General features: G+C 37.7%; 1 protein-coding gene and 1 long non-coding RNA gene across 2 annotated transcripts in view; both read right to left on the bottom strand.

The window, feature by feature from the left end:
* Nucleotides 1–2,650: 2,650 nt before the first annotated feature.
* On the bottom strand, nt 2,651–7,036 carry LOC111265998 (uncharacterized). The gene is made up of 3 exons (XR_002683804.2): nt 6,208–7,036; nt 5,791–6,005; nt 2,651–2,716 (listed from the first exon to the last, which is right to left on the bottom strand). It is a non-coding gene; the product is annotated as an uncharacterized LOC111265998 (long non-coding RNA).
* An 883-nt stretch (nt 7,037–7,919) lies between these two features.
* Nucleotides 7,920–20,267, bottom strand: part of LOC111265993 (uncharacterized) — a 55,768-nt gene continuing 43,420 nt past the window's right edge. The window contains exons 12-13 of the mRNA XM_022843098.2: nt 17,043–17,316; nt 7,920–14,276 (exon numbers count right to left, since the gene is read on the bottom strand). Coding sequence (XP_022698833.1) covers nt 13,987–14,276; nt 17,043–17,316 — 564 coding nt within the window. The 3' untranslated portion in view covers nt 7,920–13,986. The remainder of the gene's footprint in view (nt 14,277–17,042; nt 17,317–20,267) is intronic.

Below are 20,267 nucleotides of genomic sequence, written 5' to 3'. Positions count from 1 at the left end.
ACCGCTGCCGGACGATGCGTTCAAGGTCAATGAGAAGTCTTGCCTTTTATGCATTTTATCCAATTTATGGCGCACCTAGGCTTTTAATGTCTAACAAAATTTCATACATTTAAGACGCTCAACTGTAGTCTAATATTCGCACCCTAACTTCTGGGTAAATTAACAAGCATGCCATCCGAGGTGAATAAAGGCCTCGTACGGCCGACCGAATTAGGGTATATTCTCCAGACTCAGGATCTGTTGCTTGAACTTAGCAAGCCCTTTTAAGCCATCCTCTCAGTTATCGGGTCCTTGCTGAATAGGAATCAAAGTAGTTCTTAAATGAGTTTTAAAGCTGAATTTTCGCGTACAAAAAAAACTGTTAGAAAGAACAATTTTTGACCAAGTTTCAGGATAGAATTTTCACATATAACAGCACAGAGCTCCTATACACAAATTAAAAATTCCTCGCCTATTTTCGAAACAAAATTCTCACACAGAAACAAGTTGTTAGAATTCAAAGAAATAACTCCTAGCAAGGTTTCAGGACCGAATCCTTACATACGAATAAGTTTTTAGAACTCTAAGAGATAACTTCTGGCCAAGACCCAAAAGTTATCTCTCTGTCTCCCATGCAAAGAAATTCTTGGAAATTGAAGAAATAACCTTTGGCAAAGTCTCAAGGCTGAACTCCCGGTATAACCAAGTCACTAGAACTCAAGGGAATAGCTCTTAATAGAATAAAAATGTTTCTGGATTTGTTAGGCTTTAATCCCTAGCCAACTTTCAACAAAAAGTTCCCACATACTTCTTACACAATATATAGAATACACAAAAACAAACAATACACAAATAATTCTTACAGCTCAGACAAGTAACTCCTGGCCGAGTTTCAAGACATAATTCTCAGATATAAAGTTGTTAGAATAAAAAAGGGATGAATTCCAATATATAAGTGTGTTGTAAGAACTCAAAAGAGCCCTTGCTAGCTAAAATTTAAAATCCACATACAAATATGTAAATTTCCACCTATAAAGAAGTTGTTAAAGCCCAAAGAAGTAACTTCAGAATAGAGTTCCTAAATACAAATAAATTGTCAACACTTGAAAAAGTAGCTCCTGACCAAGTTTTAGGGTAAACTTCTCCATACAAAGAAGTTATTAGAACTCATAAAGGTAACTTCATTCATAATAATTCAGGGAAGGAATTTTTAGGTAAAATTAAATTGTTAAAATTCAAAGCAGTGCCACTTTGTTCAATTTATGGACGGAATTTCCGCTTCCAAAGGTATTAAAGCCTAAAGGGCTAATTCCTGGTTAGTTGGTCAATTGGTGGCCCTAGATTTCAGGTCCGGATTTGCACATACAAATCGGTTGTGAAAATTCAAAGAAGTAACTTTTGGGTATGTTTTAAGGCTGATTTCTCACATGTAATAAAATTGTTAGGTATCAAAAAGGTAACGCTTGGTCCAGTTTTAGAGCATACTTTATATATACGAACAAGCTGTTAGGAGTTAAAAACCTAACTTCTGACCAACTTTCAAAGCACAATTTCTATAGACAACTCGAACACGTAACTATTGACCAAAGATTAACGCTGACTTTTCACATACAATGAAACTTAAAAAGGTAACTCCTGACCAGGTTTCAGGACTGAATTTCAGCATACAAAATTGCTAGTATAGGAAGCAAAGACTGAAACAGGTAAATAAATTGTTAAAATTTAAAAGGTAACTCTATAGCAAGTTACAAGATACAATTGCCACACAAAAAAAATTTTGGAACTCAAAAAATTTGTAGTTTCGTAAAAGTTCTGTCAAAAGAATTCGTACACGAAGACGTTGTTAGAATTCAAAGAAGCTGTAGGATTAAATACCCACATAAAAAGTCATTAGAACTCAATGTAATAACTCCTAGCCAAGCTAAAGCGTTTCTGATTACGTTAGATTTGCATTTTCCACTATTTTATTTCTGGCCAGGTTTCGGGACAGTATTTTCGCATGTAGGAAATTGAGCATCTCGTCATGTCCCAAGACGTAACATTCACATGCAAGAAAGTTGTCATAAATCAAGGACGAAATACCTGGTTAAGTTTCTGAACAAAACTCCGACAACAAAGAAATTGTTAGATGTCAGAGGTAGAACTCCTGCTTTCAAGACGCATTCCCGCATATAAAGAGGATGTTATAAGTCAAACACTTGGCCAAAAGTCAATAACAGAATTCCCATATAATAAAAAATTACTATAACTAAGAAATAACTCTTAGTGAAATTTTTCAGGATAGAATTCCCACATACGAAAGAGTTGTTAGAATTAAAAAAAAATTTTCAGAAGAAGGAAATGGCCAAGTCTTAAAACAGAATTCCCACATATAAAAGGTTATTAGACGACAAACACAGAACTCTTGCCTATCCGTCACGACTAATTCCCACTTACAAATAAGTTGTTGGAAACTAAAACCGGAAGTTCTGGTCGAGTTTCAGGATGGGATTTTCACAAAAAGATTATTGAGAGGGGCAACCACTTCGTGTTATTCGTTCGCGTTGGTGCTTTAGAGGACGTTTAGTGTTTACTCATTCAAAATTGCACTTATCAGACAGCTAATAATAAATTTTGGCATCCACATTAGTTATGTAAGAGATATTTATTAATGTGAAAATGAAGCACCGATGGTTGCGCTGATGTCGTCTCGCAGTTTGTTATTAAGCTTTCGAAGTAGACTGACCATCGTTCCCAACTGAAAAAAGTGTTTTTGGAGCTTATTAAGATTGCAATTCGTAGCAGCGTGGCTCCTAACAAACGTGTGCGCGCGCTCGGACTCGCTAGCACTATTTTTTGATACTTCGATTTGTAGGCGAACTTCCTCTTTGCCGTGTACTCGCCGTAGCTGATGCATTGTTTCTGCTAACGAGTATACTTAGATGCTCACGGCGTTGTCATTCAGACCACAACTTCTGCAGACGGTGGGTGTTTATTTGTGGGATTTGAGAGTACACTTATTTGATCACTAATAACGAAGTTTACCGTTCGCGTTAACTTGATTACCTGATTAATAAAAGCACACAATAATCGCCCCGTTCATCTTTTTGAATTTTTCTCCCTCTATCTACTTACTCGAAAACTTTTTTGTCCGAGTTCCTCGTGGAAGCTATAATAGTGGAAGCACTGAGCCCACTTGATATGAAAGACTAGAACGCTCAGGCACCATCGCGCTCTTATTTCATTTCTTGCGGCTTCTAGTGCTACTTCTTTAGAAAACAACACCTGTTTTTTGCGAAAGGTGTATTTAAATATTCCTTTATTACTTCTTTCCATTGTTTCATAAATGCTTGTGTGCATGTTGCTCTTAGTTTTCATCCTTAACAAGTCGAGTTGTTTGTCGCGACAGACCGGCTGCACGAACACAAATTATTATGACAAAGGTTCGCAGTAACATGTAATTCTCAACAGTGAACAGAAACCCTCCACATTCATATAGTGTCGGGAAAATACTCGAAATTCCTTTCACGGATCATCTCGGGTATTCACTTGCGTCGTCCAATGGTGTTATTGCTAGGGGTACCCTTATTGATAAGGGTAATATTTTGAAGATTTGCTTTACCTATCCAACCTTTACGATAAAAACGCTCTTCTCTACTTCTGCGGTCGACGACGGGTTCTTATGATTCATGGGATCACTGCCGCCACCGTCAAGATTTATAATAACTTATTTTTTTATTATAAAATACTCTTTGAATTTCCTCTCTTGTCGTCAAAAAGGGAATTTTAGAGAATGGCGGCTTTGTCAGGATAACTCGACTTATTTCAAATAGGTTGCTTATATACGCTGTAAGTGATTTTTTCCAAACGTCTAAGTTATTACGATTTTTTCTTACGAAAGAAATTCCTGCAAAGGCTAAAAGAAATCTTGTAGACTGTAGTAAATAAAAGTTATGTGGTGCGGTTTTTCATTGAAAATCTTCTGAGCTTTTTCGAGAGGTTTTCCCAAAAAGATCATTTTCTACCACCGTTATTTTCTAAAAATGCTATCTCTGTAACAGGCTCAAGCATCCCAAAACATCGTAGCTTTTTGCGCCTGGCGCTAGATGGAAGGCTTCCATTTTTTAATTATGCGTGACAGGTACTTGCTCCAGCTTACGCTAAGGGCAATTAACCCTTTTGACATCCGGTCTATTTAAAATGTTCCTTCAAAGCGGTCTATGCGCGACAATCGTTCTTACGCTTTTCCGTTAATCGTTCCACAATTTTCCTTTAAATCGCCCTCGTTTTAACCTATCAGCGTTTTCCTCAAAAGACGAGTACCTTTTTATCTATTGGCGAAAATGGAAAATTTGGCTAGAATACGAAGCGTGCCATTCAAGACGAAAAACGCACACTTAAAGTAGATATGAAAATTTTACGTATAATGTCTTCATAGAGACTTCTAAAGAATTCGTGCTTTATCAACTTCCCATGCCCACAAAAGGTGAAATCAAACGAGAAGGTCTATAAGAAAGTTCTCGGTCTGTCGCTGGAATATCGAGTCTACGCAACAGCCTTGTTTACGTGATTAGGCTAACGGAAAAAATCCCCATCATAAATGCCTTTTTCAAATTTAATTTCGAGAACTGTTTGACTGGCATAAATGTGTAGGAACATTTAATTACTACAAATACCAAATAAATGACGTCAACATTGTTGCCACTGGCGGCGCGGATGACCCATAAAAGATGTCTCGTCTCATAATATTGAATGCCGTGTCATTGATCCGCCGCGAGGTTCTGTCAAGTGTTAAAAACCTTTAAAAAACGAAACAAAAAAAGTAGCGTACCTATCTCTAATTTTGAAGTTGAGTCAAACTCTTGTTTAAAAATTTAAAGAAAGTACATGGCGAATACGTCCAGTCTTCTTTATTTTTGCACAATAGTGAAATACCAATCAACAATATCCCGCGCTTTTTCGGAGTAAAGCAAGACATTCGCGAAATCACCCAAATGTTTCCAGTCAGTGTCAATCCTATTTTTTTTAATTTCTACATTGAAAATCACTCACTACAACCATTTAGAGCATGATTTTTCAATTACCTTTGAAGACCTTCTCCACGATCCCAACAATAAGCTCTTCAGACAAGTTGTTATTTATGCATTTCCACCTGGCATGGACAATTTTAAATCGTCATATTCGTTCACTTGGATCGTCGTGTGACTTGAATTGCATTACTACTCAAATTTGTCGATTAGTAAATGATGATCCTTATTCTATTGAGATTTTATTACGATTTGGAGAAAAGTTCAGGCAGATCAGAGGAGATCGCTAAAGACTCTAAGAGCTTTAGGTAGAGGTTTTGCAAATATAATCTCGGATTTATCAAAGAAGGCTTTTATTCCTTTTATGAAAAAAAGAACTATAACAGTGACGAAAATAATACTATCGCTGCCGCTGAAAGTAGATGGCGGCTCCTTATCAGAAAATACACTACCTATATGAAGTAATAAAATGCAATCCAGATTTGAGGCCCACGACATTTTGGACTCATAATGACTTTCGCACTTGACAGAAACATCGCTTTGATTTAATGTAATATAGTAAAACACATTTTCTATGTTTGAATGGTGTTCGCGCCCTGATTTTACAATACTTTACTGCGAAACGATGTTTTCTTAGCTGCTTCCGCTCTCTTTTATTTCGCCAATTACTTTATTAAAACCGACATCTTTAATTTTTCTATTTGGTCTTTCTATGGATCATTCGCTGTATTTAAGCATAGCATAACACACAGTAACGAAACATCACTAAAAAATTCGCAAAGGATTTGTGGTGGTCGTTCCTCACCTGGGATATGCTCATGCTGACCGGAATTTACCCTTGCGCCCAAAAGCATTGCTAAAAGATCTCATGGCTTAGATACGTTCCTTAAGAAGCTCGTTGTTGAAATTTTTAGTCATCTTTCTAAAACACCTCAGAATAGATTTCATAGTCGCCTCTTATTTAACCACGACTGATACGTCACAAGCACAATAGTGTGCGATTAGAATTGTCCTGAAAAACTAATTCGCCAACGAGAACTAGTGGTTAGGTTTTGCTCCCACACGGCTCGAGGTTTGAATAGATGCGGTTTCATTGTCCTTGGACGTTCCTATCCTGTATCGCTCTTTCCATGGAATGTTAATTCAAATATTCTATGAAGTAAAATCTTTTACACAAATATAGATTCAATGTTTTGTCTCATAATCGATTCAAATTACTTACTTTACTCTTGAAGATATTTAATACAAGCTGATTATATCGTTGCATCATAAGAGGGAGCTCTGCACTTTTTTGATGAATATTTTGCCCCATAATGTGTACGGCAGCGAGCAACTCATCGAAATGCAACACAATTCATTTGGTGACACGTGAGAAACTAGCTGCTTTCCGAGAAAGCGATGCAAGTTGAGAGTAGAAGTGGTCGTTTATGGTACCATAAGACAAACCTCTAGGTCGTCTTTTCTAACGAATATAAATCTACCGACCGACTGCCGCGTTCTTTGAGATCGCTCACGATTGCCGGCTCGTTTGTCTTCCATTTGTTGGCTGCATCCTTACCGAACCGATCTATTTATTGCTTTTATCGATAAAGTGAATAGCCTAATTTACTGTGCCGGAGTCGTGCTACACCGTGGAACAATGGATCCCTGAAACGATACGTGCCTGACAGATTGACTCGCTTGAAAATCTCTTTTGCATCTAGCAGCACAGTACCTTGTTTTCAGCAAAGACTTGCCACACATACCAAAACAGCGGGCGGTCATTTTCAGCAGGATTGAGCATTGACGAAAGGTGATGTCGGCGAAGACGATAATCGGTGTAAGCGAAAATTAATTAACAGCTATCTAGATCCGCGTTCATGTTCAGTGCGGACAACAAGTGATAGTTAACGATGATTTGCAAGCCATCACGGTAGAACAGTCAAAATCATTTTTTATGGCTGCCGTACACATGAACCAAAACCTGACGATGAAACATGTAATTATGATCCATCATGGTATCCCAGCCGCTAACAAAAGGGCTGGCTATCGGATCTTTGTAACGAGTCATGACGCCGACGAACGTTGAACAGATAGCAAAAGTGAGCAATAAATAAATAGATGCACTCGTTCGTTGAACATCAATCCTCGATTTCTGGTTCACCATCGGTTATATGAAAAGCTTGGTGGCATTGAATCTGATTGTCGGACACAGTTTAGGGAGCTTTGACAGTTTCAAGTAATTCATTTGGATCTATCTTTTTAGTTATCTGGTATAAGAGCAGTGTGACTACATGTCTGTATCTCTTCTCCAATAATTTTTTTTTGCAATTTAGATTTCTTCAGGCGAAGAATGGTGAATTAGAAAGTTGAAAGACGACGCACTGCTCCAACTTTGATTTTTCATTAACCGTGCAGTCGAGGTCTTATTGCCAGACGTAACTGGGCTAATTTACAACTTCATGGTTCTATGATTCGAAAGTATTTACTGTGGTTTCTCACAGCCATGGCGCACTAATCCACAGCTAGATAAATTAGAGTCTCTTATTACAGTTTTTACACGATTACAATATTAAAGGGTTAAACATAAATTATAGATCTTGTCGGCAGAGCACACCATCGAGTAGCGGATTATTTTTGTCAACTGCGGTAGCAAAGTTCGAAGCGCGGTGATGAAACCACGCCGTTGACACTGTTATATTCATGCGGTATAGGTCATACACAGTGAAGGGTAGTAAGCGGTTGATAACCGAGAAAGCCGTGAAGATGACAAGCCTTCCATTTGCTACAATAGGCGCGATCTGCATACCAATGCTGAGGTTACGGCACTAAATTGCGAAACCTTAAGGATCGGTGGATGGCCGCTGATAAATTTAAGAGAAGACTGGAGATGTCCATAACTCATCGTTGCCTATTTAGCTAGTAACGCTGCAGTATATAACAGTAAAAACAACATTGTTGAGAAGGCTGCTTCTCTCTCGGAGGCAGCCAACAAACGAATCAGTTTATTTTCACTTTAACATAGAATTGACACGCCTTTGAATAGAAATTTATAGTCACAATGCTTTTTAATGCCTAAATCCATCATTATCATTTGACGCTTTTCGGTGATTACACGTAAAATGTAGAGTTTGTATTTACCCTAACAATTCTAAATCCGTTGTTAGCAGTTAACCCATATACATCTTGCTGTCATTAGAACTAAAGTACATCGCTATACCGTGTTACATGTCAGCCGGTGGGATTTCTACAGTTTGTCACTTCAACTGATGCCGACTAGACAGATACCAGCTGAGTGAAGGCGATGGCGCACAAAAATTGTTTCCCATAAATATAACACATACAGCTCAACACGCTTTTGAGAAAGGAAATATGATTTGACCGACTGCATATATTCACTATAGTAGCAGAAAGGGTGCTATAATATTTGTCTATGATCAACGATTGGTTATCAGCAAACGTTATTGCAGTATTTGAACGAGTTTTAGTTATCTGTCGTGGAGATTTTAATGTTAATCTGCTGCCTAACACCTATGCCACTGGTACTGTTCTCTCGTCTCCACATCCATCCGGTTTTGTCCTCGCCATTGACTCGCATTTACCCTGAACCGAATCCTTGCCCTAATCATGTGTGACTATCCGAAAATATAAAGGCTTCTGATATCGCATGCGGTGTAACTGATACCACGGAAATGTTCGACCATTATACAGTGTATATTTCTGTTAAATGTATGACGATCAAAGCCGGTCAACAGGATGCCTACAAGAAAAGCATTTTTAGTACATACAATTATGAACAATTTACCCTGATTCTGATGAATGGATTTTAGAATACTGTATTTGTTCAAGTACGCCCCTTTACAAGCTTTTCATCGTACTCTCTTTGTAAATAAGGTTTCCTATTATTACACAACCTTCACCATCACATACACAAGCGTGATGAGTGGTGGAATGTTATACTGGAACATATGTTTAGGCATTGCGACAGACTTGCTTGTAAATACTATAAAGAAAATTTCAGTCGTGTGAGGTCTGAATGTTGTTCAAAGGTTGGAGAGAGAAGATATGCCTGTTTAGTAGAAAAGTGTATAGGCTGAACGGGCCACCTGGTAGTTTTTTAAATTTACACAGCAAATTCCACACTAAATTCATAATGCAAATCGCCTATCGGAAAATTTCCGTTTAACCCGTGAGAATATACATACAACAGCGAACGTGTTTGCGGGCCACTTTTAAGCAACTAAAGGTTTGGAGGTGTTAAGTATAGGTCAATAGAGGAGGAGAGAAGGTTACCGTTTCTTAAGGTAACAAATGAGAAATGATGCAACTGTGAGATATTCGCCTACTTAGAGGTCACGTCTAGGTTTGAAATGAGGTGCAGACGCACTTCGTATCATTCGAGCGGTCCACCGCCTAAAGCAATGCTCTGCTTTTGTTTGATTTGAACTTCTATTCAAAATATCTGCAATCACTGGCCAATAATGTGTAGTCGCTTAGACATTTCACGTACTGTCGAGTTCGAAAGAATGTATCTCCGTAGCGAAATTATCTGCGTGCGGTTTTTTAACGCGCTAGGACACGTATCGACATTGTCGATGGCGAAGCAATTTTAAACTGCTGTAGAAAGGACGGCACTTACTAACACGTATGGTTCAATGGCATTAGAAGATGCATGAGCATTCGAGTTATTACATAAAGTTCAGGTATCTGATTCCGTCTTTCCCCGTACAATGCAGATAACAATCGTGGCCCTATTATCGCTACTGTTATCTATTTGATAGCACTGACGTTGTTGTGACGTGGTTGTATTTTGAAATGAATTTTAGTAAGTTTCATGCTGTTGCCCTTATACATGAATTCATAAATTGTTACAACTCATAGATAGAATTACAAAAAGGCATTTCAGAAGAGTTTAAGAGCCAAGCTCAGATAAGAAAACAATCGCAAAGAGAAACTGCTTGTCGCTTGACAGTGTAACTTAAAAATCGAAAACGGTGCACAATGCAGCGAAAAGACAGGATCATTCTAACCGCGCTACAAAAAAAACGACTTGTAACGAGTTCTGAACTTCATCAAAAGCTAATAAGCCGCGGAATCACTGTGTCTATGAGGACTCTCCGACGTCATATCGAAATGTGTGGTTTTAGCTGCTGCAAACCACCCAAAGCACATCAGCCAGCTCAAGGCATGCGTGTTTCAGATGCTCCAAATCGCTTTAAAGTTGGACTGCTGAAAAATGGTGGACTCCTGTCTTTCAGGTGAATCGAAGTTCCATTTCATCAATATGATTACAAAATAATGACAATACAGTGATGTAACTCAAACAGAAATACGACTTCAAGTACGAAAGTGGTGTTCATACATGAGAAGTCAATACGTCATATGAAAAAGTGTGCTTTATGACGAAGTGGCAAAGTCTTCTCAAATTTTTATTTAGCAATTTTAGCTACCATCTCTTTATGAGGTCTTTTTAAGTTTAACATCTAGGACTTTCACCCGTTAGGAGTCCAGCCGCAATAAGACTTCCTGGATTTATTTAGGGTTTCCTCAAGGAACTTACGAAACAGCATGGCAACCACACAAGCAGCTATTAACCGAAATAATTATTTCTTACCTTTCCTAATTTCTTTATTTTTCCTCAATACCTTATCTTCTTGGTTATTAATTTCTGGTTATCGTTTTTGCCAAGGCTGAAATTTAAACCAGCATGACGGCATGATTGTTATTCATGATTACCATGGCAATGCTATCAACGAAACGCGCGTTAGCCGCCTAAGCCACACCGCTTTACTGTGTTTCTAAGGCTTTTATTGTTAATGGTGTTCAGATTCTGCCGTGGCCTAAAAATTCATCTGCTTTGGATCTGACCGAAAACATGTGGCATCATGTCAAGAGGCGACTCAGGCCCGGATAGAATATCGCGCAAATTTTCCAATTCAAGAATACAGTATTGAAAGTGTAAGTCCAGGCGTAACGGAGACAGTGCGAAAGTGCATTGGCAGTATGCCGAACCGAGTTGCAGCCGTGATTGTAACCTGGGATGAATAAACTAAGTATTTATTTCAGTAAAAGCCTTTCTATCCATAGCAGTTTTAAGGTGCTCCTTTCACATATGCTATCATCAACAGAAAACAGAGGAAGGTAGCTTTCGAAAGAAAAAACCGCGTACAGGTGTTTCGTTCAAATGCGGAACTATCTTCGATCAAACTCGATAATGCGCGAAATTTCTAGCAAATTGAACGTTGGCATTGGAAATTAAATAATTGGGGTAATCCATTGTTCGAGTGACTTATTTCGATAAATGGGTTGCAGGCGGCGTTTACATACACGCCTTCCACGAGAGAAGAGCACGAGAAAAGTCCGCAGAAAAATCTAGTCATAACATCAAGAGAATAGCCTCAGTCCCTTCTGAATTTTAGTTTTAATACACGACCTTCTATAAGGTTTTAAGGGCAAACACAAATAGGTCGACATAGCACTCCAAGCACGTGGCTCTAATATACTGTCCACAAACAGTTTTTATGCGCAAATAAGTCTTATCACCTTCGGATATACGTTCCAGTCAATGATTTCGTGATCAATATGGAGAAAGCCAGTGGTATAAAATTTTGAAAAACTGCTTTGTAAGCAGATCTTTTACATCTTGCATAGTTATCGGTTATTTGACCACTTTGAGGTGGAAATGCTGACGATAGTTGCGTAGCGTGTCAAAACTAAAAAGCTTTTATATTATAAATTAATTTTGCGCTATTCGGTATCAAGGTCAATCAAACTATATAATGAGAAGCAGACATCATAGAGTTTCATTTTACAACTTTAAATCTGGTTGACTCCACTAGTCTGACTCGACCGTCTCTAGAAAGTGGCACTAACTAGGAGTTCATAGATCTGCTCCAATAAAGTGATCTGCCATAATTCGAACATTATTTTTCATGGAAAGCACATTAAAGGAATAGACTTACCAAGTCATCCGTATACATGAATTTTAAAACGTAAAAAACTAAGCCTAACGTTTAGGGCTCCTGATCACGATTTGCAAGTCACACTTCCAGGGTAAGGGCCGTATACTGTTACAGTTCTTGATGCATTTTAATGCTAACTGCATTTGTCATTTTTGTAACTTGCAGGGCATGCACCTTAACATGCTGTATTGCTTTTGTTATATACCAAATAATGGTCAATAACTAAGATTAGATACAACTACTTTTAGCTGCATTGCAATTTGTCCGCCAATCATCGCCCAGGCGCCCAGGAAAAAACGTCAAGACATTTGTATTGAACGTACAAACTATATATCGTATTGCTTAGACAGTCATTATTTGTATTGGGAAATGAATTACACAGTTTGTCCTGGGCAGGCACACGACGAATCTATACACAGTTCAAATGCCTGAATGTTGTCATTCAGTACAGTCACGTAATATTATATTATAAAGGTTTTGCAGAGGACACACCTGGAAGTCTGCAAGCCGACTGAGAGCTTATTAAAAATGTCTGGAAAACTTTTTTTAGCGACCTTTGACTTTCCACAACTAAGCGTTAAATAGCATCATGAATGAGGTGCAAAATGCCGTAATTACCATTTAATTAACCCAACAATGCTGCGTGAATTTAACATAAATCTAAGAGACCCATAACATATCAAGTGCAGTAATTTCTTTGTTTAAAATACGATTTGCACATGTTTGTTTATATCTTCGCATTGAATATTCTCATCAGATTTATTTTTCATAACTTCATATTGACCCGCATGATGTGCCGCTACAGCTATTTACATGTAGGTGCGCCGCCGGTATTCATTCGCTCCAATGGTTCACGCTTAATATGTTATTAAAAACAAATTTAAAAACACACCTGAATAATTTCCCCAAAATGAAAACTGTACCAAATGATTATTTGTCGAACCCATGTGTTAGAAGAAGGAGGATATGGACAAAGAAGTATCAAATCAGCCACAAAGTACGCTTATTTCTCTTTCAGAATCTTATTTTTCTGAAGCTCGACCGAAAAGGCGATCTATTTGAACGAAAAGGATTAGCAAATGCATGTATTTTACCTTTTGTTAATATCTAGCTGGTAGACCTAAGACAATTACCCATCAGTAAACGTTTTTGAGTCACACCCTTTCTTAAACTTGTCGCTGAGTTATCGGTCCGTTTAAAAAACACTATTTGGTTACCCTAGAAGGGTAACTGTGTTTGTTTGTTTTATTGTGTTTATAGCCGCATACATATTGTTGATAGCCAAAGTTGGTAAAACTTGACCTTTTTGCTGCAGAAATCGTAACGCTTTCTTGACTATTTCAAATGTTCCTATATATCTCCTGGGTTTTAGGTAAATTTTTGTATGTTTAGAGTATTCCCATAAAACAAGGAAAATTTAGAAATGTCAAAAAGCTTAATTAGATGTATTCTGCTCGTATAATGTGAAAAGCAAAGACATATCTTATTTTGACAATTTTTGTGTAAGTGTGTGTAAATTCTCAATGGTCTAGCATCGCCCTTTGTTCTTTGAAAACACATTCGCTCTGTCAGAAACAGATAACCTTTAAGATTATAGTACTGTATTAGCAAATAACAAGAAAATATTTTTAATAAAAAAGGCTCAAATGTTATATCATTACGCCCACTGTATTGTCGACTGGAAGTTATAGCTGCAGCTGCCCCAATAGCATTATTTTAATAAAGCGTGAATCCCTCTTAACGATAAACTAATACAAAAGGCACTTAAAATATAATAAATCTGATCTATCGGTGGTACGCTTCTAAGCTCTTCAAGTGGTTTTAGATATAGGTTTGATTGTAATGAATGTGCATTTTGAATACAAGACTCAATTTGTACGTTTCAGTATCCTTCATATGCTGGTGTTTTCGAAACGCCAGATTTCTGGGCCATATTTTGTTATAGTTGAAATAGATACAGCACACGATTGAATATAAATGATCTAACTGTAAATAACTAAAAAGTCATAAATGCCATTTAAAAATTTTACTATTCACACAAATTTCTTCAACAAAAAACCTTACTCATCGGTTTCAGTGTCAAAATATTTTGTTTTTTTAAGTGCGGCACTCGCTTCGCTTTCAGAATTTGTAAAAGCCTTCCAGTTCGTCTGACCAACCACAAACCCGATTGCTTTTGCGCGATCTATCTGTTTTCTCTCCTCTATATCCGCCCAGCGAACTCGTTTTTTACCTCCACCTTGGCTACTTGTTCGAGTCTCATAATCATCTGTGACCGCAAGAAACTCCTCCATCGGTACGCTCCTTGATGAGTTTGGACATCTCTTATAGCCCCCACCGTCGAGTCTTGCTGGAATATTATTATTATTGCATAAGTATATTACAATGTGATGTCTAGACGCGTTATCCTATTATTATAAAATCACTATTATTTTATTGCCTTCAGAATGGACGCCACATTTTTTCCACATATCGGAATAGACAGCAACTGTTTAGGTATTACCTTTCCCATTCATTTCTCATACTGGAATCTATAAGCTCTGAAAAAATGTATTAATTTTTTTTTGATACCTTACTAGTATGCCTAATAATTCCTATTGCATTATGTCATTAGGATCAATAAGCTTTTGTATCTTTATTTACGTGCTCGATGGTGTGAACACAGAAATAAATCAATGTACGTTAAAAATTATGTACCGTACTAAGCCTTTGTTTTGGGACATTTATCGTAAAATAAAATTTCGTTAATTGCCAAGCCACTTGCCTCAAACACTTATGACGCTCGTGTCGCGCTGCTGAAGGAATGTAGGTATCGAAAACCGTTGCAACTTGGGCAACGGATTCAACAAGCTCACAAAATGAAGCTTTTTGACAAACAATGGAACTCTACGAAACGTATTCGGGTCCATTCTAGTGTTTAGATAAACTAGCTACTACTGGAAGGGTTTCATGAGGTTGAACAGCCTCTTAGTGTAATTGTGTGTAGTGCCTCTTAGTATAGTGCCACTAATTGTAACCTTATGACCGGTATGTTTAAATAAGCTTATTTGAATCTTGACTTTTCAGAAAACAAACGCGACGTCAAAAACGGAAGCTAAGTCCTAACCGTTTAAGCCACCTTCTTTAATGTTCGCTTTCTTCCGCCTAAAATTTGCGACATTGATGACGCTGATGACGTCCCCTTACCATACGTTTAAAGGTTGTCGGGCGTACAGTATTAGAAGACGTACGCAATATGTATCTAAATTTAAGTAAGTCTAAAGTTTATCTCCATATACGGCTGCAAAGCTCTTGGAATCATTTCTGTTATAACGCCGGCTTGCATCGGATTTCCGTGACCTCATAGTGACACTGAGAGGTACCTGCAGCTTTAAATCGCATGGCGCATAACACATTGATAATGACCACGCTTGCCAGTTTTTTTGCAGATGAAGTATCCAAATACTACAAGTTGAAGAGGCTGTAATATGGGAACCAAGTTCAGGACACCAAGGCTAAATAACACCGGCTGGAACGGGTTATTTCATCTCACAGCATCAATAAGAGAAAGCGACTCCGTTAAACCCAAGCACAGCAGAGTAGGCTTCTAAAGCTCGTTGTAATAGGTCCTCAACTGGGAGAAACGACGATTCATGGACAGTTGCTTAAGCTGTGCGCTAGCTCTCCGCGGCAAAAAATAAGGTATTATCGCATTTAGGATGAATGCTTTATTTTAGTGCGAGGGCCACTTATGCAAATAGTCAGTACAAAATGAACAGACGTTTTGATTTTTGACATTTGCGCTGTAAACATGGAGAAGCAGAAATAGCACACCGTTTAAAGCTGTTTTTTTAAACGTATATGGTTTCTGCAAAAGGTATCCTCACCGACGCTATACGCCAATATTTATCATCACTGAAAGATCCGAAGGTATTGTCTGTCGACTTTGACTCCCGAAACGAGATCGAAATTCAATTACTATGGTCGCTGGCTGAATATGTAAGGTGCAAAACATCGCATTCTAATTTCTGAGTTTACTTTTTGGGATCTCTTTGGGATTCCACTTACAAGTGCAAGTAATGACAAGAGAGTAGGAAAATTACTAGCTTGCATTTTCCTTAAATCGTCTTTATTTCTGTCCTATATACCTTTATTTCTCATAGGTAGAAATTGAATTAGATTAACTTAAGTTGTAAACTGCTCTACTGTTTTCTTTCACCGTCACTGAGAATAACATAGTAATAAGTGTCCAGCAGAGTATCGTCATTAGGATAACAGAAGACACTACAGTTGTTATTCCTCAGATATATTGATGTAACAGGAGGTCAAACGTAAGGAGACAATTATACCTCCTTAATGACTGCCTGTGCAAGAAGTTACATACTTATTGCTTTCTAAAAATTAGTGGTATGGGTTTCCACTAGACCTGTTGCATCATAAACGGCACTCTCCTCAGAGGACATTGCTATTTGTTTAAATTTGAGGCTTTTAAAAATATCTTTTAGTTGTCTGAAGACATACGTACAGTCTGCACATTTCAGCACCGTAGTTATGTAAAGCATCTGTCGAGGCTGAAGGTTGTCCTCAGCACGTAAACCAAAAATTTTTCAAGATTTGTTTGTTGTCTCGATTGCCTATAATGGTACGTAAGTCCGCTTTCTTAACTATCAAATGGTCGGGGATCATATCTCAAAGTAGGTAAAACGAGGTGCTAAACTCTCGGTGGTGCCGATATGCCGTGTGCTATGTGCATAGAGTGTACCTGCTGTCAATATTTGAAAAGATGCTCATCTTTTTTCATAAGATTTCTTCAATATAAACATCTGTTTAAGCAGCTAGTAGAAATTTGGGATGAGCAAAATAACAATTCCGGTGTTGCAACCATGTCTCAGCGCCTATAGCCCTTTTGGAAAAATACTGAACTCGTTTGCCCTAAAGTATTCGCCTCAGTTGTTGAAAACCTTCGCATCTGAGTACGGGGACGTTTAGGAATGTTCTGCTTAAAGCATTGGCTTTCAAAAAGGGTATCATAAGCTAATTTTAAGATCGAGTGGTCATAGGTACTGCAGTAATGATCCGTAAATATGACGCATTCTAAATCATATATTTTGATCATATTTACTGTCTGTGTACTTACATAACGTCTCGTCTGTGTTCTCCATAGTCTCCCATCTTGAGGGAGCGAGACCGCGCCAGGTGCAACTGGTAGCTTCATCTTCGTCCTCGGGCTGTCTCCTCTCATCGTTCTTGGAATCGATATCATCAGCAAGTTTACTGTTTACTACGGTATCTCCGTGCAAAGCTTCATTTAGATGCTCATTCTTCATTTCAGCTTCGCAGAAGTTGTTTCGCATGGTTTTATGATCCAATACAACATACACGGCTGTTGTGTCCTCCCAATTATCGCTCATCTAAGACAGAAGATCAGTATAGAGGACATAGTAAAGCGTAAGAATCGTTACTTTAGATAATCAAATGCAGACTCGTTTTATTGTTGAATTTAAACATTGATATTTACATTTGTGCGAACGGGTTCCGTAAAAAATACTTCACTCTTGTCAAAGGTATTTCGATATGACCGTTCGTTAGCTTGCCTGTAACTATTTAGAGGTTGAAAATTTCTTAATAACTTTTAAGCTACTGAGTATTAAAGCTGGTAGATATTTCCATTAGGTCCTTGACTCTTTGATAGTATGAAACACTACGAAGTGATTGAATTCGGTTAAAAAACAATAATCGTAGGGACAAAGATATCGTTTAATGCTGAAAATTAATGTTCACTAATTATATTTTTTCTTCGCAAAAGTGAGAGCTCTGGTGAATCTTTTGAAGGTAGACAAAAACATTAGGTAAATATAACTCCAGCGAAATAACACTTTGTTATTGATGCAATCATTTTAACGGAAACTGAGAGATTGCAAGCCATAGAGGGGTTGAATACACCTCCGGACCACAAACGGATGAATGGATTTCTGTGACCACAAACGATTTTGAGCAACACAGAGCACGGATATAATGCGCAATTTGAGCAATAATGTGCCTCCTTCCAGCTCAGTGTAAAATTCCTCCAAATACTTTTCAGAAATACTGAAAATGTAGAAGCAAAACCAAAATGGCTTTTTCTTAAACTAGATTCAGGACATATAGAAACACACTTGATGTACTGTAGAAATAACTTGCGTAACTATTACTAGAAAATAACCATTTACAGCATAGCAAGGAATTTGGCATGGAAATCAACGTTACGCGGTTTGATTACTCGATGAAAAGGTACAACCTCATCGCCACGTTTCAATCACAGTCTGCATCGAGCAAGACATAATCAAGAGACGGCTTGACTTTATATTCAAGATTTGAGCCCGTGTGGTTTAAATTGCGTTTATCCTTTAAAGAGATCCATAAGCGACGCAGCATATTTTATTTTCAATTTCAAACAATCGAAAACGAGATTAAGCATGCTAAAGCATATCAGAAGCACACAGCTGTTGAACAGCAAAATATCGTTGTTCTACCCTAGTTCCTCCGGCAAAAAGTCACCTCACTGTAGGTCTTCTAGAACTCCTGGTAGTTCAAATATAAATACTTACCCATATCAAGTCAATTAATTCTGCATGGGTAGAATGGCCGAGTGCTGTGCATCGCTATCGTCCAGCTTTTACTCCTGAATTTCGATTGTCTTGTTCTGGACAAAAAAGTTTGCACATTACGAAAAATCTTTCACAATGCGATTTGCAAAGATGCATTTGTGCGCTACATCTCACACCAGTATTCCAATTATTGTTTTCATAAAGTAGCTCTAAATTTCTATATCAATTTTTCCATATGTTGGAATCAAACTACACAAAAAGTCGGAGACAAAAAGTGCACCAACCTGTTGACATGCTTTATGGGCCAGACATGTTACCCCTGATATAATTTATGGGTGTTTGGTCGGTCACGCACTTAATGCGCATTGATATCAAAGTTATAGGTACCAAGCTTTTTTGCAGAACAAGTAATCTCTATTGAGTCGAATGTTTTATGAAAATTTAGCACAATAGCTAAGAAATTATTTTACGATTTATCGCATGCTTATGTTTCTTTAAGAGTTCTATTGTAGACAACGAAATGGAAACCTTCTTCAGGAAGTCAATTTTTTGTTGTCCTCACGTTGACTGAAATCAGTTTTCGCGATCTGCTTTCGATCTTAGAAGTACTCAGTCTATAATAACGTATGAAAGGCGAGAGCATAGGATCAAGCTAAATGAGTTTGCGACAGAACCCAAGGTGTAAGAAATTGTGGCTTCCATACAACGCTTAATATGCAATGACGCCTGAGGAGCAGACGGTGTCCATAAAAATAACTCTAAGTAAACTTTATTATTCCCTACTCCAGCATAATTTTGTTCAATGCTCGTCCTCATACCGACTGCCACCCCATGGCACAACGCCCTCTTCTTCGTAATTTCGAAAAAAAAGTGGTTCCTTATTAGCAACTTTTTACATCGCAAAAAAAAGTCGGCTTCTTTCAACTTCATTTATTACCAGATTCTAAACTGAAAAGGCGATTCTAAAATAACAGTATGGATCGGGTAGCATTTCATGGACGTTAGACACATGCTGGAGCATATAAATAACATTCAGCCTTCTATACCGATACCCCGAAGACATGTATACATTATATCCATAGGCCTCTGCCTCTGCTATAGAGATAATTTCTACACAGAAAAAGGAGTAACAAACAATAATTTACAACTCTTCATCTCAGTCTTATAAGTAAGTCCAATTTCTATTGAAAATGGTGTCGCAAAGTTTAAGCCTTTCTCGCAAGCTACTCGCAACGATAAGAAGGACAATTTACGTCAGCTGCTCTTTTCCATTCTAATATTAAGACGAAGAGTCTATTACATAGCGCTATTCGTCGAATATCAGGTGAAGGTTTCATTTAAGAGGAATAGAAGCTTACCATTAGTTTATTTACGAGTACGATTTGAAAATGAATGGTATCAAGCCAGAATGTTACTGAATAGGGGCTGTGACCTGCCTGGAGAGACAGTGACAAAACCAACGGACAAAGCGTGACTTGGTACGCGGTTAATGGATTTTTTACATTATTCTCCGTGCTTTGAAATAACTGCCGTTGTCGGTGATGCGGAAAATGCTGCATTCTGCATCACGCAAAACGTTTTTAGCCAACACTCTCTCTCAACGGATTGGCATGTTCTTAAATCATATATAGTGAATTTATTTTAATATCACGTTTTTATGATCACGACTATGTTTTAAATTTTTTATGTGCTATATATTATTGGCTAGCAAATAGCGTAAGTAAACTTTACCAAAGAATTGTCATCTTTTTTAATAATTCATAAGTTTCATTTAG

The sequence above is a fragment of the Varroa jacobsoni genome, unplaced genomic scaffold, assembly GCF_002532875.2.
Source record: "Varroa jacobsoni isolate VJ856 unplaced genomic scaffold, vjacob_1.0 scaffold_1039, whole genome shotgun sequence".
Classification (NCBI taxonomy): Eukaryota; Metazoa; Arthropoda; class Arachnida; order Mesostigmata; family Varroidae; genus Varroa; species Varroa jacobsoni.
Note: the sequence above shows the minus strand (reverse complement) of the source record. Positions and strands in the feature narration are given on the sequence as shown.